This window comes from Somniosus microcephalus, chromosome 15, assembly GCF_052327205.1.
Source record: "Somniosus microcephalus isolate GS21.2 chromosome 15, FLI_Smic_1.0, whole genome shotgun sequence".
In the NCBI taxonomy this organism is placed as follows: domain Eukaryota; kingdom Metazoa; phylum Chordata; class Chondrichthyes; order Squaliformes; family Somniosidae; genus Somniosus; species Somniosus microcephalus.
In genome coordinates, this window is record NC_141001.1 from 100,936,378 (window position 1) to 100,964,129 (window position 27,752).

Sequence of the window (27,752 nt, forward strand, 5' to 3'; positions counted from 1 at the left end):
TTAAAGGTATTTTTAAACTGGCACCATTAGTTTTGTCGTCTACCTGTTCTTGTCCTACAAAACATATTTGTGCCCAATGAGTTCAACAAGTACCAAATTAAACCTAACCGGTGATAATTTAATGAAAGGGCTACTCTAGTTTTGTGTGCTCAATCGCATGATATCAGTGTCTACATTTCTTTGTGTCGAGCTTTTAATGAATGTGTTCAATCAAGTTTTGATGATCGGGCCGTAGTTATTTTGCTTTAGTGAAAGAAAGTGATGTAAAAATGGACAGGAGGTTCATCTACATTGATGAATTTCCTGTGCTACGTTCCCAAAAATAAAAGCACTTTTGGGTTAACTATTAACAGTTATGACTGCCCATGTGAAATTCAACAAAATGGGGAGGTGTCATTTCTAACAAGTCTGTTGCAGGAAATGGCTGCACAGAAACTTTATTTTTTCGTGTCTGGAATACAGCACAATTACACCAACCTACAGGAAACTTTCAATTTACCGGCACCTAAATAACCGGAAATCTCGGTTAACCGGCAAAATTCAGGAGTAGGTTTAGGTAAGTTTTACTTCATATTCTACTTGCCTTCCTCCATCTGTTGCTGTGCAAGGGTGTGGCTGCAGCTGTTGCTAAGCTACAGAGACGCTTGGAACTTGTGGCCATTGTTCTGAACCTGTTGCTCAGCAACAGGGTTTGTTGCTTTATACGGAGCTCTCAGCTCTCGTATCTTTTACTATAGCTTTTGGTTATCCAGAATTTTTGATGAACCAGCACCACGTTGGTCCCGTCGGTGCCGGATTTAAAAAAAAGTTTCCTGTACTTGGCAAAAACTGGTTTGGTTATGTGGAGTTTTGGGATCATTAATATTCAGCTGGACAGGGTTAGATTTAGGAAATCCTGAGCATATGAAAAGCACTATATAAATGTAGGTCTTTGCAGAGCTGTACCATTCCTACGGTGCTTTATTTAACGGCGGGGGGGGGGCAGGCGGGAGAGATACTGAAAAGGGGTGACTAAAATACTGTGTTGATAGTTAAGCACCTTTCTGGTGGTATTGTCCTCCTTTTTCTTCCAACTTCCTCCCCCAACCCACCAAGAAGAGATGGTAACTAGTGGATCTCCATTCTGCTAATAAATGTACACTGTTGAGCATCATGCTGGTGTAATTTAATCATAAGGATTTGCAGATGGCTGAAAATATTCTTCTTTTTTTTCTCCATAAAAGGTGATTCAGCCAAACCTGGATTATATCCAAGTAAAATGGACCAGCTTGCTACAATCTGTAAACTTCAACTGGAGGCACAATCCAAGTAAGTGCCAGAAATTCAACACTCTCGCATCCCTGACTGGATTTTCAAATACTATATACAGAGAGAATTTTGTCCAATTTTTTTTTTAACCTACTAATGCAAGTATTTATACAAGAAATAGTTCACAAATCTTAAGTCTCACTTGTAATCAAATTTCATTTGAATTGTGCCCATTTTAAAACTCTAAAAGAAACCGAGTCCTCCGTATATCAATACTGTATTGCCTAAAAGTATAAGTGGAACAATATAGTCAATGTTACTGAAAGATAGCTCATTTACTTGGTATAATATTTTAAATGTTATGCAACAGCCAATTTAAAAAAAAATGTTCTGATTTAAGTTTTTTCTTCCCCGCCCCCTCAGCATGAATGCCACAACTTCGCCGACAAACCCATCTTCCTCACAAGAGAAGTCAAAACTTGATAACCCCCCTGGACTTGTAGAAGCAGCACTATGTACTGGAGTTAATTCCGCAGCATTCCCTCCGGTTAAATCAACATTTCAGCCTCTCGGGGTGTTTCCTTTGGTGCACGGACAGTATTCTTCTGTTTTACCAGTGATGTTACCTCAAAGCCACTCTGGTGGATCTTACACAATTTATTTCCAACCTGCACAGCCAAGAAACCTGACTGCGCACCCCTCTGGCTTTACAGTACAGTCTATATCCTTTGCCACTGAAAGACAAATTGCAAGTCCAAGTGATTCAAAGTCGAGGAACCACACCAATAAACGGACTGCTGAAACGTGTGCTGATGCGCCAGAACCAGATAACGAAGACCAAAATAGCAAAGCAGCCAAACGTGACGCTGTCCCTGACTGGTGCCTGAAGCAACCCTCCGCACGTGAGCTTAGTGAAGTTTGCCGTTCCAAAAACTTCAAAGAAGAAGCAAATAAATCCGAGAGGCAGCCAACAAAGGATGCTGATTCATTACGGGTAAATTGATGAAAGTGCTTAACTGTCAGTTTCTCAAATGACCTATTCATGATGATTTTATTTTCAATAACTGCTGAGAGTAATGGTCATTTAACTGTTGTCTGGTTCTGTCTCTTGCAAATGGAAATTGCAAAGTGTATTGAGCATCATGCAGACCAGCCTGGTTCTGGCTCGATCCCTGGCCTGTGACAAGTTGCCTAGGTGGCACCGAGGCATGTAAATTAACCTCCGGATCTGTTGGGATGCGGGTTGCAGGCTAGATTCCTGATCATTATTCTGGTGTTCCTGCCAGAAAGTGAACAGTGGTTGAGGATAGTATAGTGCTTGCCTAGGATATCCCTCCACACTAAAAATAGTCTGCCAACATTCACTGTTCAGGGCTTATGTGAATAATGGTGACTTAAGCAAGGTATTGGAGGTGCTGTTCCTGAGATCAACATAACCAAGCCTGGTCGTCTTTCTTCCTCCCTCTTTGTTGCCACCTCACCACAAAACAAGCACACTTTCAAGTATGGCCCACTGGATAATTCTATGAGTTTAATTATTTAAGCTGTTTTCCAAAAAGGGAAGTAGGTGCCAGAGTGCTTTAGCCCATTTTCCTTTCCTCCATGTTAACATAAGAACATAAGGAGCAGGAGTAGGCCATACAGCCCCTCGGGCCTGCTCCGCCATTCAATAGGATCATGGCTGATCCGAACCTAGACTCACGTCCACTTCCCTGCCCTCTCCCCATAACCCCTAATTCCCTTATCTGCTAGGAAACCGTCTATCTCCGTTTTAAATCTATTTAATGTTGCAGCTTCCACAGCTCTCTGGGGTAGCAAATTCCATAGATTTACTACCCTCTGAGTGAAGAAGTTTCTCCTCATCTCAGTTTTGAAAGGGCAGCCCCTTATTCTAAGATTATGCCCCCTAGTTCTAGTCTCACCCATCAGTGGAAACATCCTCACCGCATCCACCCGATCAAGCCCCCTCACAATCTTATATGTTTCGATAAGATCGCCTCTCATTCTTCTGAATTCCAATGAGTAGAGGCCCAACCTACTCAACCTTTCCTCATACGTCAACCCCCTCATCTCTGGAATCAACCGAGTGAACCTTCTCTGAACCGCCTCGAGAGCAAGTATATCTTTTCTTAAATATGGAAACCAAAACTGCACGCAGTATTCCAGGTGTGGCCTCACCAATACCCTGTATAACTGCAGCAAGACTTCCCTGTTTTTATATTCCATCCCCCTTGCAATAAAAGCCAAGATTCCATTGGCCTTCCTGATCACCTGCTGCACCTGCATACTAACTTTTTGTGTTTCATGCACCAGGACCCCCAGATCCCTTTGTACTGTAGCACTTTGCAGTTTCTCTCCATTTAGATAATAACTTGCTCTTTGATTTTTTCTGCCAAAGTGCATAACCTCCCACTTTCCAACATTATATTGCATCTGCCAAATCTCTGCCCACTCACTTAGCCTGTCTATGTCCTTTTGCAGGTTTTTTATGTCCTCCTCGCTCACTGCTTTCCCTCCCATCTTTGTATCGTCGGCAAACTTGGATATGTTGCACTCGGTCCCCTCCTCCAAATCGTTAATATAGATTGTAAAGAGTTGGGGTCCCAGCACTGACCCCTGCGGAACACCACTAGTTACTGATTGCCAGCCCGAGAACGAACCATTTATCCCAACTCTTTGTTTTCTGTTAGATAGCCAATCTTCCACCCATGCCAGTATATTACCCCCAATCCTGTGATTTTTTATCTTGTGCAGTAATCTTTTGTGTGGCACCTTGTCAAATGCCTTTTGGAAGACCAAATACACTACATCCACTGGTTCCCCTTTATCCACCCTGTATGTTACGTCCTCAAAGAATTCGAGCAAATTTGTCAATTTGTTAGGTTAGCTCAGACTGATGAGGTGACAAGTTTCCCACTGCCTACTGTGATTACATGTGAAAGACTCAATTAGTTCCTTGTGTATGCAACCAAGCAGGTTTGTACTATTCTAGGGCACTGATATTGGCCAGCTAGCCTAGCTTGGTAATAAAACTTTGAAGGGTTGACCTATTTTGAAGAGCTGGAATTGTTGCCACGACACTGCACTCCAGATTTTTTTTTTCGTTCCTGGGATGTGGGCGTCGCTGGCAAGGCCAGCATTTATTGCCCCTCCCTAGTTGCCCTTGAGAAGGTGGTGGTGAGCCGCCTTCTTGAACCACTGCAGTCCGTGTGGTGAAGGTACTCCCACAGCGCTGTTAGGGAGGGAGTTCCAGGATTTTGACCCAGCGACGATGGAGGAATGGCGTTAAATTTTCAAGTCAGGATGGTGTGTGACTTGGAGGTGGTGGTGTTCCCATGTGCTTGCTGCCCTTGTCCTTCTAGGTGGTAGAGGTTGCAGGTTTGGGCGGTGCCTTGGCGAGTTGCTGCAGTGCATCTTGTAGATGGTACACACTGCAGCCACGGTGCACCGGTGGTGGAGGGAGTGAATGTTTCGGTGGTGGATGGGGTGCCAATCAAGCGGGCTGCTTTGTCTTGGATGGGGGGGGGGGGGGGGGTCCTAAGCACTGGTTCCTGCCAACCTACGTGAAAATCCTCTACTAGGCTCGGCCTTGTGTGTTCCTTTTATGGAGGGAGTATGTGCACTCCATAGCAGCCAGACAAAGACTATCTGCTTGTATTTCTCAGTAGTTTGTTTCCATGTGTGGACCCCTGTCTGACCAAAAAAGATGGTTGGTGTAGCAAATGTCATGCTGGTGCAGTAGTCGGGTGCTTTATTTTACAATAGTTTGGATTTAAGGTTTAACTTGGAGAACTTTATTTTGCAGCTGATCTTGGATTGTTTATTGCTAACTCTGGAAGCTAAAAGTGGAAAAGTCTGACATTCTTCTGAACACTAAAATTCACTATAAATAATTGTCATTTGCCGTTGAAATACTTAGTTGGTCTCCTAACAGTTAGACGAAACTACTCTACAGGAAATGCACAAACTCTCTTCTGTGACAAAGTTTGATTGTGTGCAGACGCCTCTCCTCAGATTTGGTTCCAGTCTTGCCTGTTTAAAATAACGAGCAGTCATGGGATTTTAACAAACTGGTGTGTGAGCACTAAAGGTCTGGGCCTAGAAATTCGTCTCGGGTGGTGGGGCGAAACGGGCAGTATCGGACCGGTCGCAGTCAATGGAACTGAATATCCACGCTGTGTATAACGTGCGGCCAGTCCGATACCGCCCAAGACCAATTTCTAGGCCCTGATGTCTCCGTTCTGCACTTAGTCCATTTTGCATTTGTGGCGGCCTTCGTAAATGTCGTCAAATGTATGCAAATAATGTTGTTGCAGATGACTTCTCCAAATTGTTGAAGCAGTTCTCTGGTAACCTATCACAACTTAAGGTGTTTTATTGACGAGTGATTCACTGATACTCGCCTATTAACTAATGCCAAGAAAATGAATGTCTCAACGAGCAAGCCCCTTGATTTATGGTCATTTCGATGGCCAAATTAATCTAGCTCAGTTGGAACATGCTGCAAATATTATGCAGGAAACTCTCGTTTAAACGGCAACTAAATATCCGGAATTCTCTATTAACCGGCAAAATTCTCACTCCGAAAACAACACCTCAATAACCGGCAATGTTGCCGAGTCCGAGTCTCCCGCGGTGGCTGAGTTAGTCAGTGGGGGTAGTTCTCCAAACTGCCACTACTCGGCTTCTTGGCGCTGTCGGAAGTCGGAACACCTCAATATCCCTGTAATAGGAGTCTGACTCTCCCGCGCTGCCGGTAGTCTCTTCTGATCCGCCAATTACTGTATACTGCACATTTCTTGATTTTTTTATTTTTGTTTGTTAAAAATAGCCTCGGTAGATAACCCTCTCCATCATCCGGAATTTTTAATCAACCGGCACCATCCTGGTCCTGTCGGTGCCGGATACCAAAGAGTTTCCTGTACTTGGAAATTCGCCTGGGTTAAAGGCTGCCTTTCGAGATGTCCCCTGAATTATGAGAGAGGGCAAGATGCTGGAAAGCTCAACTATTGTTGATGAGTATCTCTGTTCACTTGTACACATGGAATATTAATATGGGATCCACAACTCACTGATGCTACTGAAAGACCTTGGTTCAGGTTGTGCTGAATTTGCATTGTAAAACCTGGCTTTCAAATTTAATTTTAGTGAGATGATGAATATTAATGTTTGTTGAAAATTTACCCAAATATTTGCCGACTGAAATTCTTAAATAATTAAATTATTATTCATACAGTACAGTGGTCCAATATAAATTACCATCTGTGCCTGTAGTTCAGTGCTGTTTATTTTCCAACATGTATCCTTCCCAAATGTGCTGACATCCTGTTGGTCAGCCTCAAGAATTCACTGTTGTTGAAGAATGAGTCTTAAGTAGGCTATTTGACTGCAGTAGTTTCATAGCTGAGCCTAACCCTGTCCTCCCCTGACATCTATGTTCATATTTCAAGCCGTGATCATGGCATAGTTAATGGAAACTGAAGCTCCAGTTCCCTCAGCAAATGTAGTGTCCTCTAAAGCAACCCTTGCTGAGTTTAGCTATCCTACTGTTGCTCAGAGACTTGCTGGATAAACTTGCTAGACCCATTAGACAGCAGGTTACACCTTTCTAAAACTTAAACTTCTCAAGCCAAAGAGTTTTAAAAGTAATTTGAGTTACAGGCCGGACTCATTCATTTTAATGAATGATGTGTTGTAGCATTTCTTTAATTACTAATGGTTGGTTATTTTTTTTCAAATATTTTACAATGCTGCAGGGCCTTGCAAATTAGATTTCTGTCATCTGCACAGTTGTGCTTTTAAGACCCTGATAAAATAATTATCTATCATGGATCTTAGAAGATAAAAATTAGGAGCAGGAGTAGGCCATAGGGCCCTTCAAGCCTATTCAATAAGATCATGGCTGATCTTCGACCTCAATTCCACTTTCCCGCCCGAACCCCATATCCCTTGATTCTCCAGGAGTCCAAAAATCTATCGATCTCAGCTTTGAATATACTCAACGACTCAGCATCCACAGCCCTTTTGGGTAGAGAATTCCAGAGATTCACAACCCTCTGAGTGAAGAAGTTCCTCCTCATCTCAGTCTTAACTGGCTGGCCCCTAATCCTGACACTCGGCCCCCAATCCTGACACTCGGCCCCCAATCCTGACACTCGGCCCCCAATCCTGACACTCGGCCCCCAATCCTGACACTCGGCCCCCAATCCTGACACTCGGCCCCCAATCCTGACACTCGGCCCCCAATCCTGACACTCGGCCCCCAATCCTGACACTCGGCCCCCAAGTTCAAGACACTCGGCCCCCAAGTTCAAGACACTCGGCCCCCAAGTTCAAGACACTCGGCCCCCAAGTTCAAGACACTCGGCCCCCAAGTTCAAGACACTCGGCCCCCAAGTTCAAGACACTCGGCCCCCAATCCTAAGACACTCGGTCCCCAATCCTGACACTCGGCCCCCAAGTTCTAGACACTCCAGCCAGGAGAAACAATCTCTCAGCATCTACCCTGTCAATCCCCCTCAGTATCTTATATGTTTCAGTGAGATCACCGCTCATTCTTCTAAACTCCAGAGAGTAGAGGCCCAATCTACTCGATCTCTCCTCAGGACAGCCCTCTCACCCAGGGATCGATCTTGATGCCTCAATTAAAACAGTTGTGCAGTAATTGTTGCCCATGGTGTCTGACTTCTTTTAGGCTTGCACATCATTTAATGTCTTGCATTTATGTTTACGACTAAATCTAGAACCTAAAATAGAAAACTGAAGAATTTAACGTATTCCCTTCACTTCTCCTTGAAGGGCCCATCACCAAATGAAGATGAGCTTTTTGAGATTCATCAAGCGAGGCTGAAGGCCCGCAGAAGTTTGATCGCTAATCGAGCTTCCCCAAGGGCCCTGCACCTCGACCCAGAGTTCATCAATGCCCCAGAAGACCAGAGTCTTTGCTGTGAAAAACTAGAGCACAGTGTCGAATGTTTCCTTGAGAATGAAGAGAAGTGTGGGATTGTTTTGTCAGAAGGAAATGCCACCACAGTAAAAGCTGTTCCAGTGGCAATTGCATTTCCTGCCCATCTTCATTCTGTGTCTGAGGTGAGATCTTGGCTTTGTGAATTGATAAATGTGATTAGCAAAATGGACCTTCAGCCCAAAAGCTGAAATTGTTTTTCTGCTTCAAGGATTAGTTTTACAGGAAACTTTGTTATATCCGGCACCGACGGGACCGAGCTGTTGCCGATCTATCAAAACTGCCGGACATACAAAGTTAATGTTGAAGCATACGGAGATTTTCATCTCCGTATCTGACAACAAACACTGTTGCTCAGCAACAGCTTCAAACAGTCGGCCCGTACCTTGGAAGCGTCTCTGTAGCTTAGCAACAGCTTCAGAGAGACTTTCCAAAGCCTGACTGTTGGAAAAAAAAGCCATGAGAAGAAAAACAACCTAACAGAACGGCTCCTGATTTCTGCCGGTAGATCGAGGTTTCCGGACATACAACCTCCGGATAAACCAAAGTCTCCTGTACTCTGTTAAAAGAAGCTATACTTTTTTAGTATATGATTTCCATTTTTTTAATCCCGTTTGTCCCAGTTTGTTTATTTTTGTTTTATTTTGCTTCAGACTGTAATGCCATCAGGATACCTCATCCCATTGCCACAGCAGTCATCTTTCAGTAATTCAGGCAACGGGTCTCCTGAAATGATAAACCAATGTGTGTCCTCACCAGAGCATCAGCTTTACCATTCACCATTATCAGGTTTGTGATTACGCCTTCATGTTCAAGCGATTCGAACTGTGCAATGCTTGTAAAAACTTTGTTTTTCCATTTGAAGAATTTTTTAAAAATGTGTTCACGGTATGATCTCATCACTGGCAAAGCCAGCATTTATTGCCCATCCCTAATTGCCCTCGAGAAGGTGGTGGTGAGCCTCATTCTTGAACCGCTGCAGTCAGTGTGGTGAAGGTACTGTTAGGGAGGGAGTTCCAGGATTTTGACCCAGCGACGATGAAGGATCGGCAATATATTTCCAACTCTGGATGGTGTGTGACTTCCATAGAAACATAGAAGACAGGAGCAGGAGTAGGCCATTAGGCCCCTCGAGCCTGCTCCGCCATTCAATGAGATCATGGCTGATCATCCAAATTCAGTACCCTGTCCCTGCCTTCTCCCCAGATCCCTTTAGCCTTAAGAAATATATCCAACTCCTTCTTGAATATATTTAATGAATTGGCCTCCACTGCCTTCTGTGGTAGAGAATTCCACAGGTTCACCACTCTCCTCATCTCTGTCCTAAATGGCTTACCCCTTATCCTTAGACTGTGACCCCTGGTTCTAGACTCCCCGGCCATCGGGAACATCCTTCCTGCATCTAGTCTGTCTGGTCCTGTTAGAATTTTATAAGTTTCAATGAGATCCCCTCTTATTCTTCTAAACTCCAGCGAGTATAAGCCCAATCGACCCAATCTCTCCTCGTACGTCATTCCTGCCATCCCAGGTATCAGTCTAGTGAATCTTCGCTGCACTCCCTCCATGGCAAGAACATCCTTCCTCAGATAAGGCGACCAAAACACAATACTCAAGGTGTGGTCTCGTCAAGGCCCTGTACAACTGCAGCAAGACATCCTTGTTCCTGTACTCGAACCCTCTTGCTATGAAGGCCAACATACCATTTGCCTTCTTAACCGCCTGCTGCACCTGCATGCTTACCTTCAGCGACTGGTGCACAAGGACACCCAGGTCTCGTTGCACTTCCCCTTCTCCCAATCTATTGCCGTTCAGATAATAATCTGCCTTCCTGTTTTTGCCACCGACGTGGATAACCTCGCATTTATCCACATTCTACTGCATTTGCCATGCTTCTGCCCAATCACCCAACCTGTCCAAATCATACTGGAGTTTCTTGGCATCCTCCTCACAGCACACACGCCCACCCAGCTTTGTGTCATCTGCAAACTTGGAGATATTACATCTAGTTCCCTCGTCTAGATCATTTTATATATATATATTGTGAATAGCTGGGTTCCTAGGACCGATCCCTGTGGTACCCCACTAGTCACTGCCTGCCACTCGGAAAAAGAGCCATTTATTCCAACTCTTTGCTTCCTGTCTGCCAACTGTTGAATCCGTGATTCTTAAAGTATGATGTTTCTCAATGACTAGACGGAGGCTGTAAATTAACAATCAACAGGTGTTTACTGAAGGAGGGTAGTCTCAAGACTGACAGTACAGAGGCATGCTCAAGGCTTATATGCAGGTGTGGTCACTGCCGGTACTACAGTATACAGGAGCTGTAAAAGTAGTTCTCTCTTAAAGGTACATACACTACAATTCCTCCCCTTTTAGATTAACAGTGCCCATAACATTCAAGTAACAGTTAACACTTTAACATGCACTTTAAACTGAAATAGTCCATTATAGATTCAGTCTTTGGGGCGGCTTTCTGATCCTTTCTGGATAGCGCCTTTCCTGAGGTTCTTGTTCTTGGTGCGGAGGCGATTCTGGCCCCCTTTCGTCGGTTAGTTCGTCAGTTTCCTCTGCTACTGTTTCTGAGGTAGATGCTACCGGTATGTCGGGTTCATCCCCAGGTACGCGAGACATGGGGTTGACTCGTTCCTGTGACACTAGTATCTGGTCGACGTGGCATCTCACAATGTTCTCCCCGACATCCACTGTGTACATTAATGGCCCCTGCCGTGTGCATATCGTTCCGGGTTGCCATTTCTCTGTTCGGTAGTCGCGGGCCAAGACTGGTTGTCCTACATTGAAGTTCCTTGTCGGCTTCTCATTGATGTGCTGGAATTGCTTATCCTCAACATTTCTTCGCACATTTGGTCTGAGCAAATCCAGACGAGATCTCAACCTTCGGTTAAAGAACATCATGGCCGTGGTCTGATTGGTAACTGCATGTGTCACATTTCTGTCGGCTAACAGGAAATTGTCCACCTTATGCTGCAGTGGAATGTCGTCATCGCACATGGCCTTTACTGCTTTTTTAAAGGTTTGTACGAACCTCTCAGCCAACCCATTTGTGGCTGGATGATACGGGGCGGATGTGTAATGGCTTACCCCATTCCTTTTCATAAATCTTCAAAACTCTTCGGACACAAACTGTGGTCCATTATCAGAGCAAATCTGCTCTGGCAAACCGTTCCTGGCAAATATGGTCCGTAGGACTGCAATTGTTTTCTCTGTAGTGGTTGAGGACATTTTAATCACCTCAGGCCATTTCGAGTGCGCATCCACTGCTATTAAGAACATGGAGTCCATGAATGGACCAGCAAAATCAATATGCACCCGTTGCCATGGAGAGGAGGGCCACTCCATGGGTGTAGAGGGGCATGTGGTGGTGCATTTTGGACCTTCTGGCATCCTGAGCAGCTCTTTGTTAGGTCCTCGATTTGTTGATCGATCCCCGGCCACCACACATAAGCCCTAGCAAGGCTTTTCATTTTTACCCCTCCCAGATGGCCTTCGTGAAGCTCATTGAGCACTCTCTCCCTTAACTTGGGTGGAATTACCACTCGGGATCCACACATCACTGTCCCCTGGCATACTGACAGCTGTTCTCTTCTGGATGAGAATGCTGGCAACAGTGAGTCACCATGTGTTGGCCATCCCTTCACCGTCAAATCATATACCCGAGACAGTGTCGGATCATTGCGGGTCTCCTTCTCTATATCCGCGTTAGTCACTGGCAATCGTTCAATTATCGACGAATAAAATATTTCGATAGGGTCCACTGCTGGTGCTTCCTCCACAGTAGGCAGTGGCAGGCGTGATAGCCCATCAGCGTTTCCATGCTGTTTCGTGCCCTTATACTCTATCATATTGGTTCGCCCCTAGAAAAAGGGACCATCTTTGTAGCCGTTGTGTAGTCATCACCGGAACACCCTTCTTTGGATTAAAGATGGATACAAGTGGTTGGTGGTCAGTCAGCAAGGTGAACTTCTGCCCATGCAGATAGTGGTTGAATATTTTTACTCCCCATACTAGGCTGAGGGCCTCCCTGTCGATCTGGGCGTAGTTGCGCTCGGCTGAGGTTAGTGACCGAGACGCAAAGGCTACTGGCCTCTCCAGCCCGTCTGGGAATTTGTGCGACAGCACCGCTCCAATACCATAGGGTGATGCATCACATACCAACCGAATTGGTAGTGCTGGGTTGAAATGGGCCAACACCTCTTTTGATGTGATCAATTCTTTGCACTTCTGGAAAGCTTGTTTACATTCGTCATTCCACTTCCATGGTACCCCCGTTTGCAGTAGGGTGTTCAGTGGGTGTAATACTGTACACAAATTTGGTAAGAACTTATGGTAGTAGTTCACAAGCCCGAGGAACGACCTCCGTTGTTACACATTTTCCGGTGCTGGAGCCTTGACTACTGCTTCAATCTTTTCAGGGGACTTATGTAACCCCTCTTCATCAATAATGTGGCCACAATACGAGATCTGCTTCTGGAAAAACTCGCACTTGTGGCGATTAGCTCGTAGCCCATATTCCTTTGATCTAGTGAGCACCTTCTCCAGGTTGGCGAGGTGATCACTGTCATTTTCGCCCGTGACCAGGATGTCATCCAAATAACACTGGGTCCCTGGAATCCCTTGCAGGACTTGATCCATTGCCCTTTGCCAAATAGCCGGAGCCGATGCTACCCCGAACACCAGCCGGTTGTATTGGTAGAGACCTTTGAGTGTTGATCGTGAGGTATTGTTTCGAGGCTTCTTCTACCTCCATTTGCAGGTACGCCTGGGCGAGATCAATTTTGGTGAAGCGTTTACCTCCAGATAGCGAGGCGAAAATATCCTCAATCCGTGGAAGTGGATATTGTACCGTGTGAAGGACTGGGTTCACTGTCACCTTAAAATCCCCACAGATGCGGACCTTCTTTGGTTCCCCAGGCGTATTACTCAACGACCTCTTCATTACAGGAACGATGGGTGTAGCCCACTCGTTCCAGTCTACTTTGGACAGTACTCCTGAACGTTCCAACGCTTCCAGCTCTGCTTCGACGGCTGGTCGGATCGCATAAGGCACCGGTCTGGCCTTAAAAAACTTTGGGCTTGCATTTTCCTCTATTTTAATCGTTGCTGTTATGCCTTTTAGTGTTCCGAGTCCCTCTTGGAACACTTCTTGTGCGTCAGTTAGCATCTTTGACAGTCGTCCAGGTGTGACGTCGTCATCCTTTTTGGCCTCAACCTTCAGTGCCTGTATGGAATGCCAATCTAATTGTATCTTCCGGATCCATTCACGTCCTAGTAGTGGTGATCCTCCATCTGGCAATACATATAGGTCCATTTTGGGTATTTCCTGGCCTTTGTATATCACGTTCACCCTTATTTTTCCTTTGGGGTAGACTTTTTGCCCCATGTACGTCTTCAAGACAATCTCTGTAGCTTTCAAGGGTATATGTGAAAATAGCCGCTTGTAGTCCCTTTGGTTTATGACTGTTAGGGCTGATCCTGTGTCCAATTCTATTTTCACTTGGACTCCATCTATCTTGAGCGTGACCCAGATAGTCTGGTGATCCTCCATTTTGATCACCTTATGTAGTTCCAGACAACCCAGCTCCTTGCTTCCGGAGTCTGTATCACTTTTCTGTTCGTCTGAACTACTGTCCATCACCTTATGTACCTTTTTGTACTTCTCCTGTGGAGATTTCTTGCTGCTGGTTTTCTTCCCTGACCTGCCGACTCTTGCAATGTGTCCTGCTTTTCCACACTGTCTGCACACTTGGTCCTTGAACCAACAATCCTTCTGATCGTGTGTTGTTTTGCCGCAGCGATGACACTTCCCTGCTCCATATGACATTTCATTGGTGCCATATTCTTGCGGTCTCCGTTGTATCTCTGCAGCGCCCCGTGCATGCCGAAAGCCTTGTCCAGCGTAAGATCCTTTTCTGATAGAAGCCGTTTCTGGGTTCCTTCACTTTGAAGCCCACACACAAACTTGTCCCTTAACGTATCTGCTAGTCCCAATCCAAACTGGCAGTGTTTCGATAGCTTGCGCAGTTCTGCTAAGTACTCAGCATTACTTTCATCTTTATGCTGGTTCCTTTTGTGGAACTTAAATCTTTCTGCTATCAGCAGCGGTGTGGGGTTTAAGTGGTCCTGTAGGATTTCCACTATGCTTTCGAAATTCTTATCCACTGGCTTCTCTGGGGTTATTAGGTTTCGCAGTAAGCCATAAGTTTTTGCACCCATGGAATTCAACAAAACCAGTGCTTTCCTAGCATCTGGCACTTCATTCGCCTTGCAGTACACCTCAATGCGTTCCACATATGTCGCCCAATCTTCGACTTCATTGTCGAACGCAGTGACACTGCCACTCTTCGGCATCCCTGGGTGTGATTAAACTGTCTAAAATGGCGTCTCCCGCGCTCTCCCTTCTTCTCCGCTGGCACAAAATGGCGTCTCCCGCGCTTTCCTTTCTTCCCGCGCTCGCCCTTCTCCGCTGCGGCTTCTAAAATGGCGTCTCCCGCGCTCTCCCTCCTTCTCAGTGGCGTCTCCCGCGCTTCCTTCCTTTCCCCCGCGGACGCTGTTCAGCCTCTGAGCCCTGGCTGTGCTCTGCGCGTTCTCCTGTGCGCCTCTCTCGTTGCCGCCGCTCGGTCCTGAACCCGGCTGCTGCTTTACCCTCTCTTTTTTATTTTCAGTCGACGCCGCTCGGTTTTCAACCCCCAGCTGTGCCCTGTGCGCTTCACCCTCTCTCTTACCCCATCGACGCTGCTCAGCCTTTTCTGTACCGTCGGTCGGCTCCCGCCGCCGCTGTCCGGGCAGGGTCTGTGCTGTACCTGTTGCCAGTCTGTTGCTGGATCGTCGTGGCTGAAGAACCAAGCCCCAGCTTTCAACAGCCTCCCCTGCGATGTTCACTCTCTGCTGGATGACTGGGCGGTTGCTCGTGGTCGACGCCCGTGCTTCTGGCCTCGACTTTCTTCCACCGTCCTCCCGGAGCGAATCCTTGGAAGGAAATGCAGAGTTGCAGGTAGATTCGAATCGACCTCGTCGCCACTGTTGAATCCGTGATTCTTAAAGTATGATGCTTCTCAATGACTAGACGGAGGCTGTAAATTAACAATCAACAGGTGTTTACTGAAGGAGGGTAGTCTCAAGACTGACAGTACAGAGGCGTGCTTAAGGCTTATATACAGGTGTGGTCACTGCCGGTACTACAGTATACAGGAGCTGTAAAAGTAGTTCTCTCTTAAAGGTACATACACTACACCAACCAGTTCTCTATCCAAGTCAGTACCTTGCCCCCAATCCCATGTGCCTTAACTTTACACGCTAATCTCTTATGCGAGACCTTATCGAAAGCCTTCTGAAAGTCCAAATACACCACATCCACTGGTTCTCCCTTATCTATTCTACCAGTTACATCCTCAAAAAATTCCAGTAGATTAGTCAAGCACGATTTACCTTTTGTAAATCCATGTTGACTTTGTCCGATCCTGTCACTGTTTTCCAAGTGCTCTGCTATTCCATCTTTTATAATGGACTCTAGCATTTTCCCCACTACCGATGTCAGGCTTACCGCTCTATAATTCCCCGTTTTCTCTCTACCACCTTTTTTGAATAGTGGGGTAACATTAGCTACCCTCCAATCCATGGGAAGTGTTCCAGAGTCCATCGAATTTTGGAAGATGACCAGCAATGCATCTACTATTTCTAGGGCCACTTCCTTAAGTACCCTAGGATGTAGATTATCAGGCCCTGGGGATTTATCGGCCTTCAATCCCATCAATTTCCCTAACACCATTTCCCGACAAATACTGATTTCTTACAGTTCCTCCCTCTCATTAGACTCTATGTTCCCTGACATCTCTGGGAGGTTATTTGTGTCCTCCTTTGTGAAGACAGAACCAAAGTATGTATTTAATTGGTCAGCCATTTCTTTGTTCCCCATTATAAATTCCCCAGATTCTGACTGCAAGGGACCTATGCTTGACTTCACCAATCTTTTTCTCTTCACATATCTATAAAAGCTTTTACAGTCAGTTTTTATGTTCCCTGCAAGCTTGCACTCACTCTATTTTCCCCCTCTTGATTAATCCCTTTGTCCTCCTTTGCTGAATCCTAAACTGCTCCCAATCCTCATGTTTACTGCTTTTTCTGGCCAATTTATATGTCCTCTCCTTGGATCTAATGCTATCCCTAATTTCCCTTGTCAGCCACGGTTGAGTCACCTTTTTTGTTTTATTTTTATGCCAAACGGATGAACAAATTCTGTAGTTCATCCATGTGATCTTTGAATGTTTGCCATTGCCTATCCACCGTCAACCCTTTGAGTAACATTCCCCAATCAATCCTACCCAACTCGCGCCTCATACCATCATAGTTTCCTTCATTTAAATTCAGGACCCTAGTCTCTGAGTCAACTACTTCACTCTCCATCTTAATGAAGAATTCTATCATATTATGATCGCTCCGACCCAAGGGGCCTTGCACAACAAGATTGCTAATTAATCCTTTCTTATTACATAATACCCAGTCTAAGATGGCCTGATCTCTAGTTGGTTCCTCGACATATTGGTCCAGGAAACCATCCCGTACACACTCCAGGAATTCCTCCTCCACAGTATTGTTACTAATTTGGTTAGCCCAATCTATATGTAGATTAAAGTCACCCGTGATAACTGCCGTGCCCTTATTGCACGTGTCTCTAATTTCCCGTTTAATGCCATCCCCAACCTCCATATTACTGTTTGGAGGTCTGTATACCACTCCCAGTAACGTTTTTTGCCCCTTGGTATTTCTCAGTTCTACTCATACAGATTCCACATCATCAAAGCTAATATCCTTCCTTTCAATTGTGTTAATCCCCTCTTTAACCAGCAATGCTACCCCATCTCCTTTTCCTTTTTGCCTCTCTTTCCTGAATATTGAATACCCCTGGATGTTGAGTTCCCAGCCTTGGTCACCCTGGAGCCATGTTTCCGTAATCCCAATCATATCATATCCGTTTACCTCTATTTGCGCAACTAATTCATCCACCTTATTACAAATGCGCCTCGCATTAAGACACAAGGCCTTTGGGCTTGTTTTTTTAACACTCTTACACCTTTTAGAATTATTATTTACTGTGGCCATGTTTGATTTAAACTCTTGATTTCTCTGACTGCCACCTTTGTTTTTCTCCTTCCTGTCTTTTTTGCTTCTATCCTTGTTTCCCTTTCCCCCTGCCATTTTAGTTTAAACCCTCCCCCAGAGCACTGGCAAACACTCCCCTTAGGACATCGGTCCCGGTCCTGCCCAGGTGCAAACCGTCCGGTTTGTACTGGCCCCACCTCCCCCAGAACCGGTTCCAATGTCCCAGGAATTTGAATCCTTTCCCCTTGCACCATTCCTCTAGCCACATTCATCTGAAATATCCTTCTGTTTCTATTCTGACTAGCACGTGGCACTGGTAGCAATTCTGAGATTACTACCTTTGAGGTCCTATTTTTGAATTTACCTCCTAACTCCCTATATTCAGCTTTTAGGACCTCATCCCGTTTTTTACCTATATCCTTGGTACCTATATGCACCACGACAACTGGCTGTTCACCCTCCCCTTCCAAAATGTTCTGCAGCCGCTCTGAGACATCCTTGACCCTTGCACCAGCAGAAACGCCTATCTATTCCCCTTACAATAGAATCCCCTATTACTATAGCTCTCCCACTCTTTTTTCCTCCCGTCCTGTGCAGCAGAACCACCCACGGTGCCAGGAAGTTGGCTGTTGCTGCCTTTCCCTGATAAGCCATCCTCCCCAACAATATCCAAAGCGGTATATCTGTTTGAGAGGGGATGGTCACAGGGGACCCCTGCACTACCTGCCTGCGCCCACTACTCTGCCTGGTGGTCACCCATTCTCTTCCTGCCTGTGCAGCCTTTACCTGCGGTGTGACCAACTCCCTAAACGCGCTATCCACGACGTCCTCAGCATCACAAATGTTCCAGTATGTATCCACTCGCAGCTCCTGCGCCGCAATGCGGTCTGTCAGTAGCTGCAGCTGGATACACTTCCCGCACACATGGTCGTCCGGGACACTTCCCATCAGGGACACAGGAAGTGTCCCTGATTTCCCACATAGTGCAGGAGGAGCATACCACGGCACAGAGCTCTCCTGCCATGACTTACCCTTTAATTAATTCAAATTAAATTAAATCAAATCAATCCCACCAATTACACTACAATTAAATGATATACTGAAGGGCCCTTGTTTACCAGCAGTCCCCGCTACACCACAGACACCCTATAAACTATAAACCACAAAATTTAAGTTTGGAAAAAAGGAGAAAGAGAGAAATACTCACCAACCAATCACTTACCTGCTTTCTGGTGACGTCACACTTCGATTACTTTTTACTTCTCTCTCCCCCTCTCGGAGCTCTGAGATTGGTAAGCCTACCTGCTCCGCCGCCTCACCTCGCCGCTCCTCACAGGTCCGCTGTGGGGCCTACCTGCCTACTTGGAGGGGAGCGTGCAGGTGATAGGGTTCCCATACGCCCGCTGTCCTTGTTCTTCTAGGTGATAGAGGTCGCAGGTTTGGGAGGTGCTGTCTAAGAAACCTTGGCAAGTTGCTGCAGTGCATCTTGTAGAGAGTGAATGTTTAAGGTGGTGGATAGGGTGCCAGTCAAGTGAGCTGCTTTGTCCTGGATTGTGTCGAGCTTCTTGAGTGTTGTTGGAGCTGCACTCATTCAAGCAAGTGGAGAGTATTCCATCACACTCCTGACTTGTGCCTTGTAGATGGTGGAAAGGCTTTGGGGAGTCAGGCGGTGAGACACTCGCTGCAGAATACCCAGCCTCTGACCTTCCTTTGTAGCCACAGTATATATGTGGCTAGTCCAGTTTAGTTTCTGGTCAATGGAGCAAAACCATCTTTATAACTGTTGCATGAACCCACAGAAAAGCACCCTTACCTATTCTGCTATAACTTATTGTTACTTTGTCAGAACAGCTACTGAGGCATTGTTAATGCCAAAATTCAGTTAAATTATGGAAAACACTGGGTTGAAATCCCTCAGTATAAATTATAGCCTTCAGCCTCTGTCACCTCCTCCAGATTTCTGTATTTTTATCCTTTCATCTTTCATTCCAATACCCTCAACAATTTTGTTTTTCTTCACTTCACACAACTACTTTCTCTTTGCATAGCTAATTTTGTGGCAATTCCTTGATGCCATATCCCAAGACAAAAAAGCACCCACTAAGATTACCACAATGAGCTAAGTTGTACTGAATCGGCACAATTCCAGTGGTGTTTTATTTCTTTCAGAATAAATTGAGAGTAGTGCACTGAGGGAAAAGATTGTAGTGCTGGCATACTATTGCTACTGCTGCTGTTTGTTCAGATTTTATCTGGTTAAAGTCCTGCATCTGTTGTGCATATATTGTTTTACAATTGTTCAAAAAAGTCATTTCTGCTTTGACAGTGGGTTATTAAAATGTTCTCTCTTTTTGTAGGTGTTGCATCAATGGCCACTTCAGACTTCTCTCCAGCTAATTTCTCTGCCACGCATATCACCCCTCTGAAATTGCCTTGTCCAGTGGCTGTTCCTTCTTCTGTAGCCTCTCTTCCTGTTGTGAGCCAAGCCAACATATCCTCCATCACTTCTTCAGGCCATCACTTTCCTTTTCACAGTCCCAGCCCAGGAATTCTGAATTTCACACTGCAGAATCTTGGCTTGATCAACCCCGGGGTGCACTTTTCAGTGAGTCAAGGGCCTACAGTGGCTACTGCTTCTCCAGAGCAAGCTAGTCCTCTCACGGGACACATAAATCTACAACAAGGAAAGATGATCTTTGTCAAGCCTCATCACCAGCTGCCTGGACAACCTGTAGCATTGATCAGTATACAACAGGTGAGCAATGACTCAAACACACACAACCACAATGAACATGTTAAAATACTTCATTTTAAAAGGCTTGATTCAACTACTAGCAAGCAAAGCACTAACTGTGTCTTAAAGGAATCCACACTGCAACTAAATTTGCCGATGACACCAAATTTTGGAGGAGGGGTGGCGGGAGTATGATACCAATCGACTGCAACAGGACATAGAAAGGTGAGCAGAACGGGCAGACAAGTGGCAGATGGAATTTAATACAGAGAAGTGTGAGGTGTTGCATTTTGGCCGAAGGAACAGGGAGAGGCAATATACACTTAATGGCACAGTTTTAAAGAGTGTGCAGGGACAGAGGGACCTGGGAGTTAATGTGCATAGGTCCTTGAAGGTGGCAGGACATATTGAGAGAGTGGTTAGCAAAGCATATGGGATCTTGAGTTTCATAAATAGGGGTATCGAGTACAAAAGTAGAGAAGTTATGCTGAGCCTTTATAAAGCGCTGGTTAGGCCAGTTCTGGTCACCACACTTTAGGAAGGATGTGAAGGCCCTCGAGAGGGTGCAGAGGAGATTTACCAGAATGGTTCCGGGGATGGGGGATCTTAGCTACAAGGACAGGTTGGAGAAGCTGGATTTGTTTTCATTAGAGCAAAGGAGGTTGAGGGGTGATTTGATGGAGGTGTACAAGATTATGACGGGTTTGGATAGGCTAGACGGGGAAAGGCTGTTCCCACTAGTTGATGGCACAAGGACTAAGGGACACAGATTTAAGGTTTTGGGCAAGAGCTACAGGGGGGATGTGAGGAAAAACGCAGCGAGTGGTGAGGACCTGGAACTCGCTGCCGACGGAAGTGGTGGAAGCGGAGACACTCGATGTTTTCAAGGGGAGACTGGATAGGCACTTGAGGGAAATAAACTTGCAGGGCTACGGGGATAGAGCGGGGGAATGGGACTGACTGGATTGCTCTGCAGAGAGCCGGCATGGATTCGATGGGCCGAATGGCCATCTTCTGTGCCGTTATGACTCTAAACTGTACGAGTAGCTGATCGTATTTGATTCCTGATCTGTACTGATACAATTCCTCAGCTGAGATTGTCAGGACAATGCTAATATTTCCTGTGTGTGAAAAAATTCCCAAGTTTCCTGCTTTCCAGCTGGCCTTGCTAGAAAGTTTACATGTAAAAGAATTGGACTTTGCTCCGATGCCTCAATTAAAATTTTTTGGCCCCTTCCTCCCTATTGAAATAGCCTACTGTCACTCACTGTCTAGACTCAAACATAAGGAATGGCTACTTCCTGCTAGCACCCACACAACTGTACACCATCCTGAGTTTGTTTTCATTCATGGGATGTGGGCGTCGCTGGTAAGGCCAGCATTTATTGCCCATCCCTAGATGCCCCTCGAAGGTGGTGGTGAGCCGCCGCCTTGAACCACTGCAGTCTGAGGTGAAGTTACTCCCACAGTGCTGTTAGGGAAGGAGTTCCAGGATTTTGACCCAGCAATGCTGAAGGAACGACAATATAATTCCAAGTCAGGATGATGTGTGACTTGGAGAGGAACTTTGAGGTGATGGTATTCCCATGCGCCTGCTGCCCTTGCCCTTCTAGGTGGTAGAGGTCACAGGTTTGGGAGGTGCTATCGAAGATGTGTATTTGGATTTTCAGAAGGCATTCGATAAGGTGCCACACAAGAGGTTATTAAACAAAATAAGGGCTCATGGGATTGGGGGTAATATACTAGCATGGATTGAAGATTGGTTAACGGACAGAAAACAGAGAGTAGGAATAAATGGGTCATTTTCGGGTTGGCAGGCTGTAACTAGTTGGGTATCTCAAGGATCAGTGCTTGAGCCTCAGCTATTCACAATCTATATCAATGATTTGGATGAGGGGACCAAATGTAATATATCCAAATTTGCTGATGTAATACTATCTTTAACTTCTCTTGTTAGACACAGCGAGTAAGAGTATTGTCCAATGCTCTTACTCGTTGCTTCTCATTTTGATTTCTCCCATTGCATTGTGGTCCCCCCACCCCCACCTATTACCTTGCTAACATCTGGATCTCACTGTGGAAAATTGGAGATTAATGAAGGTCCTACTCCAAGTAACAGTTCAGCACATTGGTAATTCACTGAACAAATCTACTCCTATATGGGTCTAGTAGAGTATTCGCGTCTGAAATTTTTGGGCGTGCGGGTGCCATGGAAGAAACAATACAAAATGCACAATTTTCACATTTAAAAAAACGGAAATCATTGAGGATAAGCAATTAAACAGTATCATTGAGTGCGTCTAACTTGTACTTAGTAATATAAATAGAAGAATTGAGCAGTAGGAGCGCTTCATAAGTTAATTTTCACTGGATTGAGTACCTGGAGTAACTCTGGTTTCTGCCGCTTCTGATGAAGTGAATTCAATATTTACTCATTGTGTCCTTGAAAGGATATTATTATTTGAAGTAAGTGAAGGATTGGCTACTTTTCTGAATGATGTCAAGGCATCCGAGATCTGACTATATGCCGATATGCAGAACAGCTTCATAAGTTTCTAATGTACATTCTTGAGAACCTAATACAATGTTTATTTTGTTAAAGTTAAAAACTTTGTGGTACACCTGGCCCTTTAAGAATTAATAGCTGTGATAAGACCAGCTGACACACTTTCATTCAATGCAATATGTTGACTGAACTTGGGGGAGTGCTGTCAGCCTATTCCATCACTATGAATCACAAATTAAGTTGTAATGGGGAGCAGTTTTGGCGACAGTGGTAAAGCATATCCCAAACTGTATTATGAAGACACGTAATTGGCTCTAAATAGTTACTGATGATCTCTTCCATTTTACAGCCTAGTGTGCCAGCTACACCCGAGGGTGCTCAGTCAATCAGTAGGGAGAGCTTTTTCCGTACTCCAGGAGGTCCAACATCAGCTTCCTTCCTGTCATCGGTAACTGCTGTTGTCTCCAACAGCAATAGCAAAGGTCCTCAAGGAAACATGCACCTTCTTCAACGAAAGCTTGAAGTCTGCACTGAAGATTTTCAATGACTTTGGAACAGCTGGTAAATCCAAAGTGATCTGTAAGATTTTTAATGTATTACTAGGTTATGAACAAATCTCGGGGTACATTCTAAATATCTAACGCATAATTTGCGTTTAATTCTATGATTTTTTTTTAATGTTATCTGGCAGTGCATATTGCTCTTAAGGGATTGTTTGGAGGAGTTTACATTGTACCAATGTGACTGTTAACATAGCCATAGTTAACAAAACTGTGACCTTCTGCCTAAGCAGAATAAAATCCAATGCAAAACCATATATTCATAAAGTACTATGATTAAACGTGGCTAAAATTACAAACTACAAGGAATATTTACTTTGCACATTATACACATGAAACAATAGGATGACTACCATCCTAGTTGGAGTTGGTTTAGTGTTTTATGTATATATAAGTGGTACAACCATTTGTACACATTAGCTGCAAACTAACATTCATGGAATCCACTGGGGATGATGTACTCTGCAAAGATGCATATGTGCTGTAAAGTCATCCACTTTGGACAATATCCCATTAGGTGGCCATTGTTACTGAACAAATCGGTCAGTACAAAATTAAGATGTCACAGAACATCTGATTATTGGAGGTGAAAATCACAGGAAAATTGTATGTTTGCATTTGAGACTGTGCATCGTACCAGGATAATCCATTGGAGAAATACACAAGTACTGTAATTTGTACATATTGTGCTGTATTTATGTATTACATTAAAGCATTAACTTTAAATGGAATTAAATTTCAAATTGATGTACTTATGCAATTTTAGATGTCATTGTCTCTTGTAAAACCCGTCTGAACAGGTACTGTGAGCTGTAGATGGTCATAGGTTTCTAATGATTTCTGGGCTCTATTAGCAATTAAATCTTAAAACATGGAAATCCAAGTAGATGGCAAGTGATCTTTGTTAGTCCAATCAAGTTTCTGTCTAATTATTTGAATTTATTTATATTCTTGTCGAGCTGTTCTGTACTGTGACTAGTTCAGAATAAACCTGTACAGTTTTTAATATTTTCTACACATTTAAGTGCTTCTAATTGGTTGACTAATTTTTACAACAGTTTTAACGGGTGGAGCATGTGTCTGAGTTTTTATTTGCAAGCAGTGCTGTGTAGCAAATAGTTAACCCTCTGCTTATTTTCCCAGAATGCAGTGAGCTCGCTGCAGTCTAACATCACAGTCACTGCTAAACTGCATCTCGCAACAAATCTGCTCTTAGCTGCTGTATTGTACAATGATGCTAAATGAACTTCTCAAACCGCTAAACTTTCACATGACAGACTCATTTGTCCCCTATCGTCCGCTAAAGAAAGTTTCCCAAACTCTTTCTTTCCCACCCAGTATTGATGGTAAGAAATAGATGCTGGCTCTGAATGTAAAGAAATAGCTCCTGTATTGGAACAGAACAAGCTGATGCCTTTGAGTGGAATGGGCATGATTACAAATTGTACAACCTTTCTACAGGTTTTTAATGCCCATAATTAATAACTTCCAAGCACTGTGTCCCAGTAGATACAACTGCATGATGGAATCCTTAATAATAATCTGTGACATTTTAGTGTTGGGTGGTTTAAGTAGAAGATGACAGGATGCTCACTTGGCCCGCAATGTGTGAAATGGACACAAGGTAAACAGCAGTACCTTTTGCATAAAATGATCTTCAAAGTTTCAGGACTTCAGTAAACTACACGATGTTGTGATCGTGTATACTGGGCTGGAGTCTAGAAAAGACTTGAAACTTGAAATCAAAATCCAGATTCTAGAGTCACTAAAATTGACCTAGCATAGATGTAAATAGAACATAAACTGTTATCTTCAACCATTTTTGGATTATCATACCAGAGATTACTTGAATGATGATGTGGGGAAATATGCTACAGTCATGATTTAACTACCCTTTGAAGAACAACCAAATCCAAAGGTCACCTGCTCTGTCCTCATTATTGCACAGCCCTAACCTCTAATGGAAACCACAAAGCAAAGCACCACCATAAGAGACCGTGCAGACTTCGATACAAATTTACAATCCCTTCTGTCGATTACTATGAAGAAGTGCTTCCTGATATCAGTCATAAATTTGCCTTTTTAGTTTGTGTCCATGTCTCCTTTCTACAGTGCTCAGTATTAACATCTATTCCACTGCAACAACAAATTGCATTTATGTAGTGTTTTAATATTTTTAAAAAACCACCGTTCAATGTATTTCACATTGGAAATGAGCATCAGGACATACTGGTGGAGATGACAGAAAGCTTGATTGAAAAGATGGATTTAGAGTAGGTTCTTGAAGGGGGAGAGATGAGTAGTTTAAGATGGGTCAAAGGCGTAGGACAGAAGTGACTGAATATAATTCCATGAAATGGAAGCTCTGTCACTAATAATGGGGTGAAGGACAGCCTTTACACTTCTACAGTCTGCACCTTCTCCTGAGTCATAACTGTAGTTGTGGCAGCATTCTCTCCTAAGTCAGAACGTTGTCGATTCATGTCCCATTTCAGCACATACTTCAGGGTGGGGGTGCTGTCTTTCAGATGAGACATTAAACCAATGCCCTATCTGCCCTCTCGGGTGGATGTAAAAGTTCCCGTGGCATTATTGCAAAGAAAAGCAGCAACCCTACCTAATGCCTTTTCCACTTCTAACTGAAGGGTGCCAAGACCAACTGTAGCACCCTAATTGCTGCCTCAGCAGAGATTGGCTAACTCCGACACCAAAGCTGGGACGTTGCCATCTACAGGAAACTTTTTTATCCGGGACCGACGTGGTGCTGGTTCATCAAAAATTCCGGATAACCGAAAGCTATAGTAAAAGATACGGAGCTGAGAACTCTGTATAAAGCAACAAACCCTGTTGCTTAGCAACAGGTTCAGAACAATGGCCACAAGTTCCAAGCATCTCTGTAGCTTAGCAACAGCTGCAGCCACACCCTTGCACATCAACAGATCGAGGAAGGCAAGTAACAAAACTTACCTGAACCTACTCCTGAATTTTGCCGGTTATTTAGGTGCCGGTAAATCGAAAGTTTCCTGTATATGGTTTTGTAGTACATCACACGGCACATTATTCACTGGGTCATTGGGGAGCCTTGCTGTTAGTTCACACTTGAAGGTATGCATTTTGTTAGGTGAAAGATCAGCCACAGGGAGGGTTGGTGACTCGAGATCCCCTCCACCAGAAGTTAAGTGGCTAGTGTTGGTAACAGTCTCAGTAGTTTGTGAGGTAATGACTCCTAGTAATGAGAGAACTTAAATCCCTATTGTGTAACAAAGGAGACAGAAGGTTTTGGGGGTTTTAGTGCTGTTTACCGTCTTGGAACTGGCCTTAGAGCTGCCGTCTCTGCTGCCTGTCATCTCAATCCAATTCCTAAATCGTCCAATAAAACTGCTCGTAATGTAGCACAGCTACACAAAAAGTATGATAGCAAAATACTGCAGATGTTGGAAATCCGAAATAACAACAGAAAATGCTGGAAAAACTCAGGTCAGGCAACATCCGTGGACAGAAATTTGAGTTGACGTTTCAGGTCGAACCCTTCTTCAAAACTGGAAAGAAAAGAAGCTAGATCGAAGGCAGGGCTGCGATCGGACAAAAGAATAAAAGAAACAAAAGAAGTAAAAGATTAGAAGCTAAACGAGATGGTAATAGGCTGAGATTAGGTGTAAAGTGTACTGGCAGGGCAAGAGATAGCTGCCAGGTGTGAGAGAGAAACAAAGGGAAAGGAGTGGAAAAATTACAAGAAAAAATGAAATAGGGGCCGAGCTTATGATCTGAAATTGTTGAACTCGATATTGAGTCCGGAAGGCTGCAGAGTGCCTAATCGGAAGATGAGGTGCTGTTCCTCGAGTTTGCATTCATAACGCCTTAAACGACCTCAGGACATCCCAAAGTGCTTTACAGCCGATTAAGTACTTTTTGAAGTGTAGACACTGTTATAATGTAGGAAACACGGCGGCCAATTTGCACGCTGCAAGCTCCTACAAATAGCAATGAGATAGTGACCAGATAAAAAACAAATGCCGTAAATACTCAGCTGGTCAGGCAGCGTGTGTGGAGAGAGAAACAGTTAATGTTTCCGGTTGATTACCTTTTAGCAGAACTGGAAAAAGTTAGTGACCAGATAATCTGGATTTTTTTTAATGATGTTGCTTCAGGGATAAGTATTGGCCAGGTCACCAGGGAGAATTCCCCTGCTCTTCTTCGAGTAGTGTCATGGGATCTTTTATGTCCACCTGAGGGGGCAGACTTTCATGTCGCATCTGAAAGACGGCACCTCTGACAGTGCAGCATTCCCTCAGTACTGCACTGAAGTGTCAGCCTGGATTTTATGCTCAAGTATCTGGAGTGGGACTTGAACCCATGACTTAGAGGTGAGAGTGCTACCACTGAGCCACGGCTGGAAGGGCCCAGGTTTCATCCCTGACCTGTGAAAAATGGGAATCGTGCAACTTGTGAAATGGCAGAAAATTTGGAGGGTGGAACTGCTTCCTTATTAGTTAAGAATGGCACGAATTTTGCAGTCAGTGGCGAGCAAACAGCACTCGCCATTCATTACGCTTATAGCTGCCTATGAACTTTTTGGGGCTTTTGCATAGCAACTTACGGTTATCGGACAGGCAAAGCAGTGTGGAG

General features: G+C 44.5%; 1 protein-coding gene across 1 annotated transcript in view; it reads left to right on the forward strand.

The window, feature by feature from the left end:
- Positions 1–24,145, forward strand: part of e2f8 (E2F transcription factor 8) — a 41,098-nt gene extending 16,953 nt beyond the window's left edge. The window contains exons 9-14 of the mRNA XM_086008167.1: positions 1,224–1,308; positions 1,672–2,242; positions 8,047–8,337; positions 8,866–9,001; positions 19,684–20,081; positions 22,916–24,145. Coding sequence (XP_085864293.1) covers positions 1,224–1,308; positions 1,672–2,242; positions 8,047–8,337; positions 8,866–9,001; positions 19,684–20,081; positions 22,916–23,113 — 1,679 coding nt within the window. The 3' untranslated portion in view covers positions 23,114–24,145. The remainder of the gene's footprint in view (positions 1–1,223; positions 1,309–1,671; positions 2,243–8,046; positions 8,338–8,865; positions 9,002–19,683; positions 20,082–22,915) is intronic.
- Positions 24,146–27,752: the final 3,607 nt, after the last annotated feature.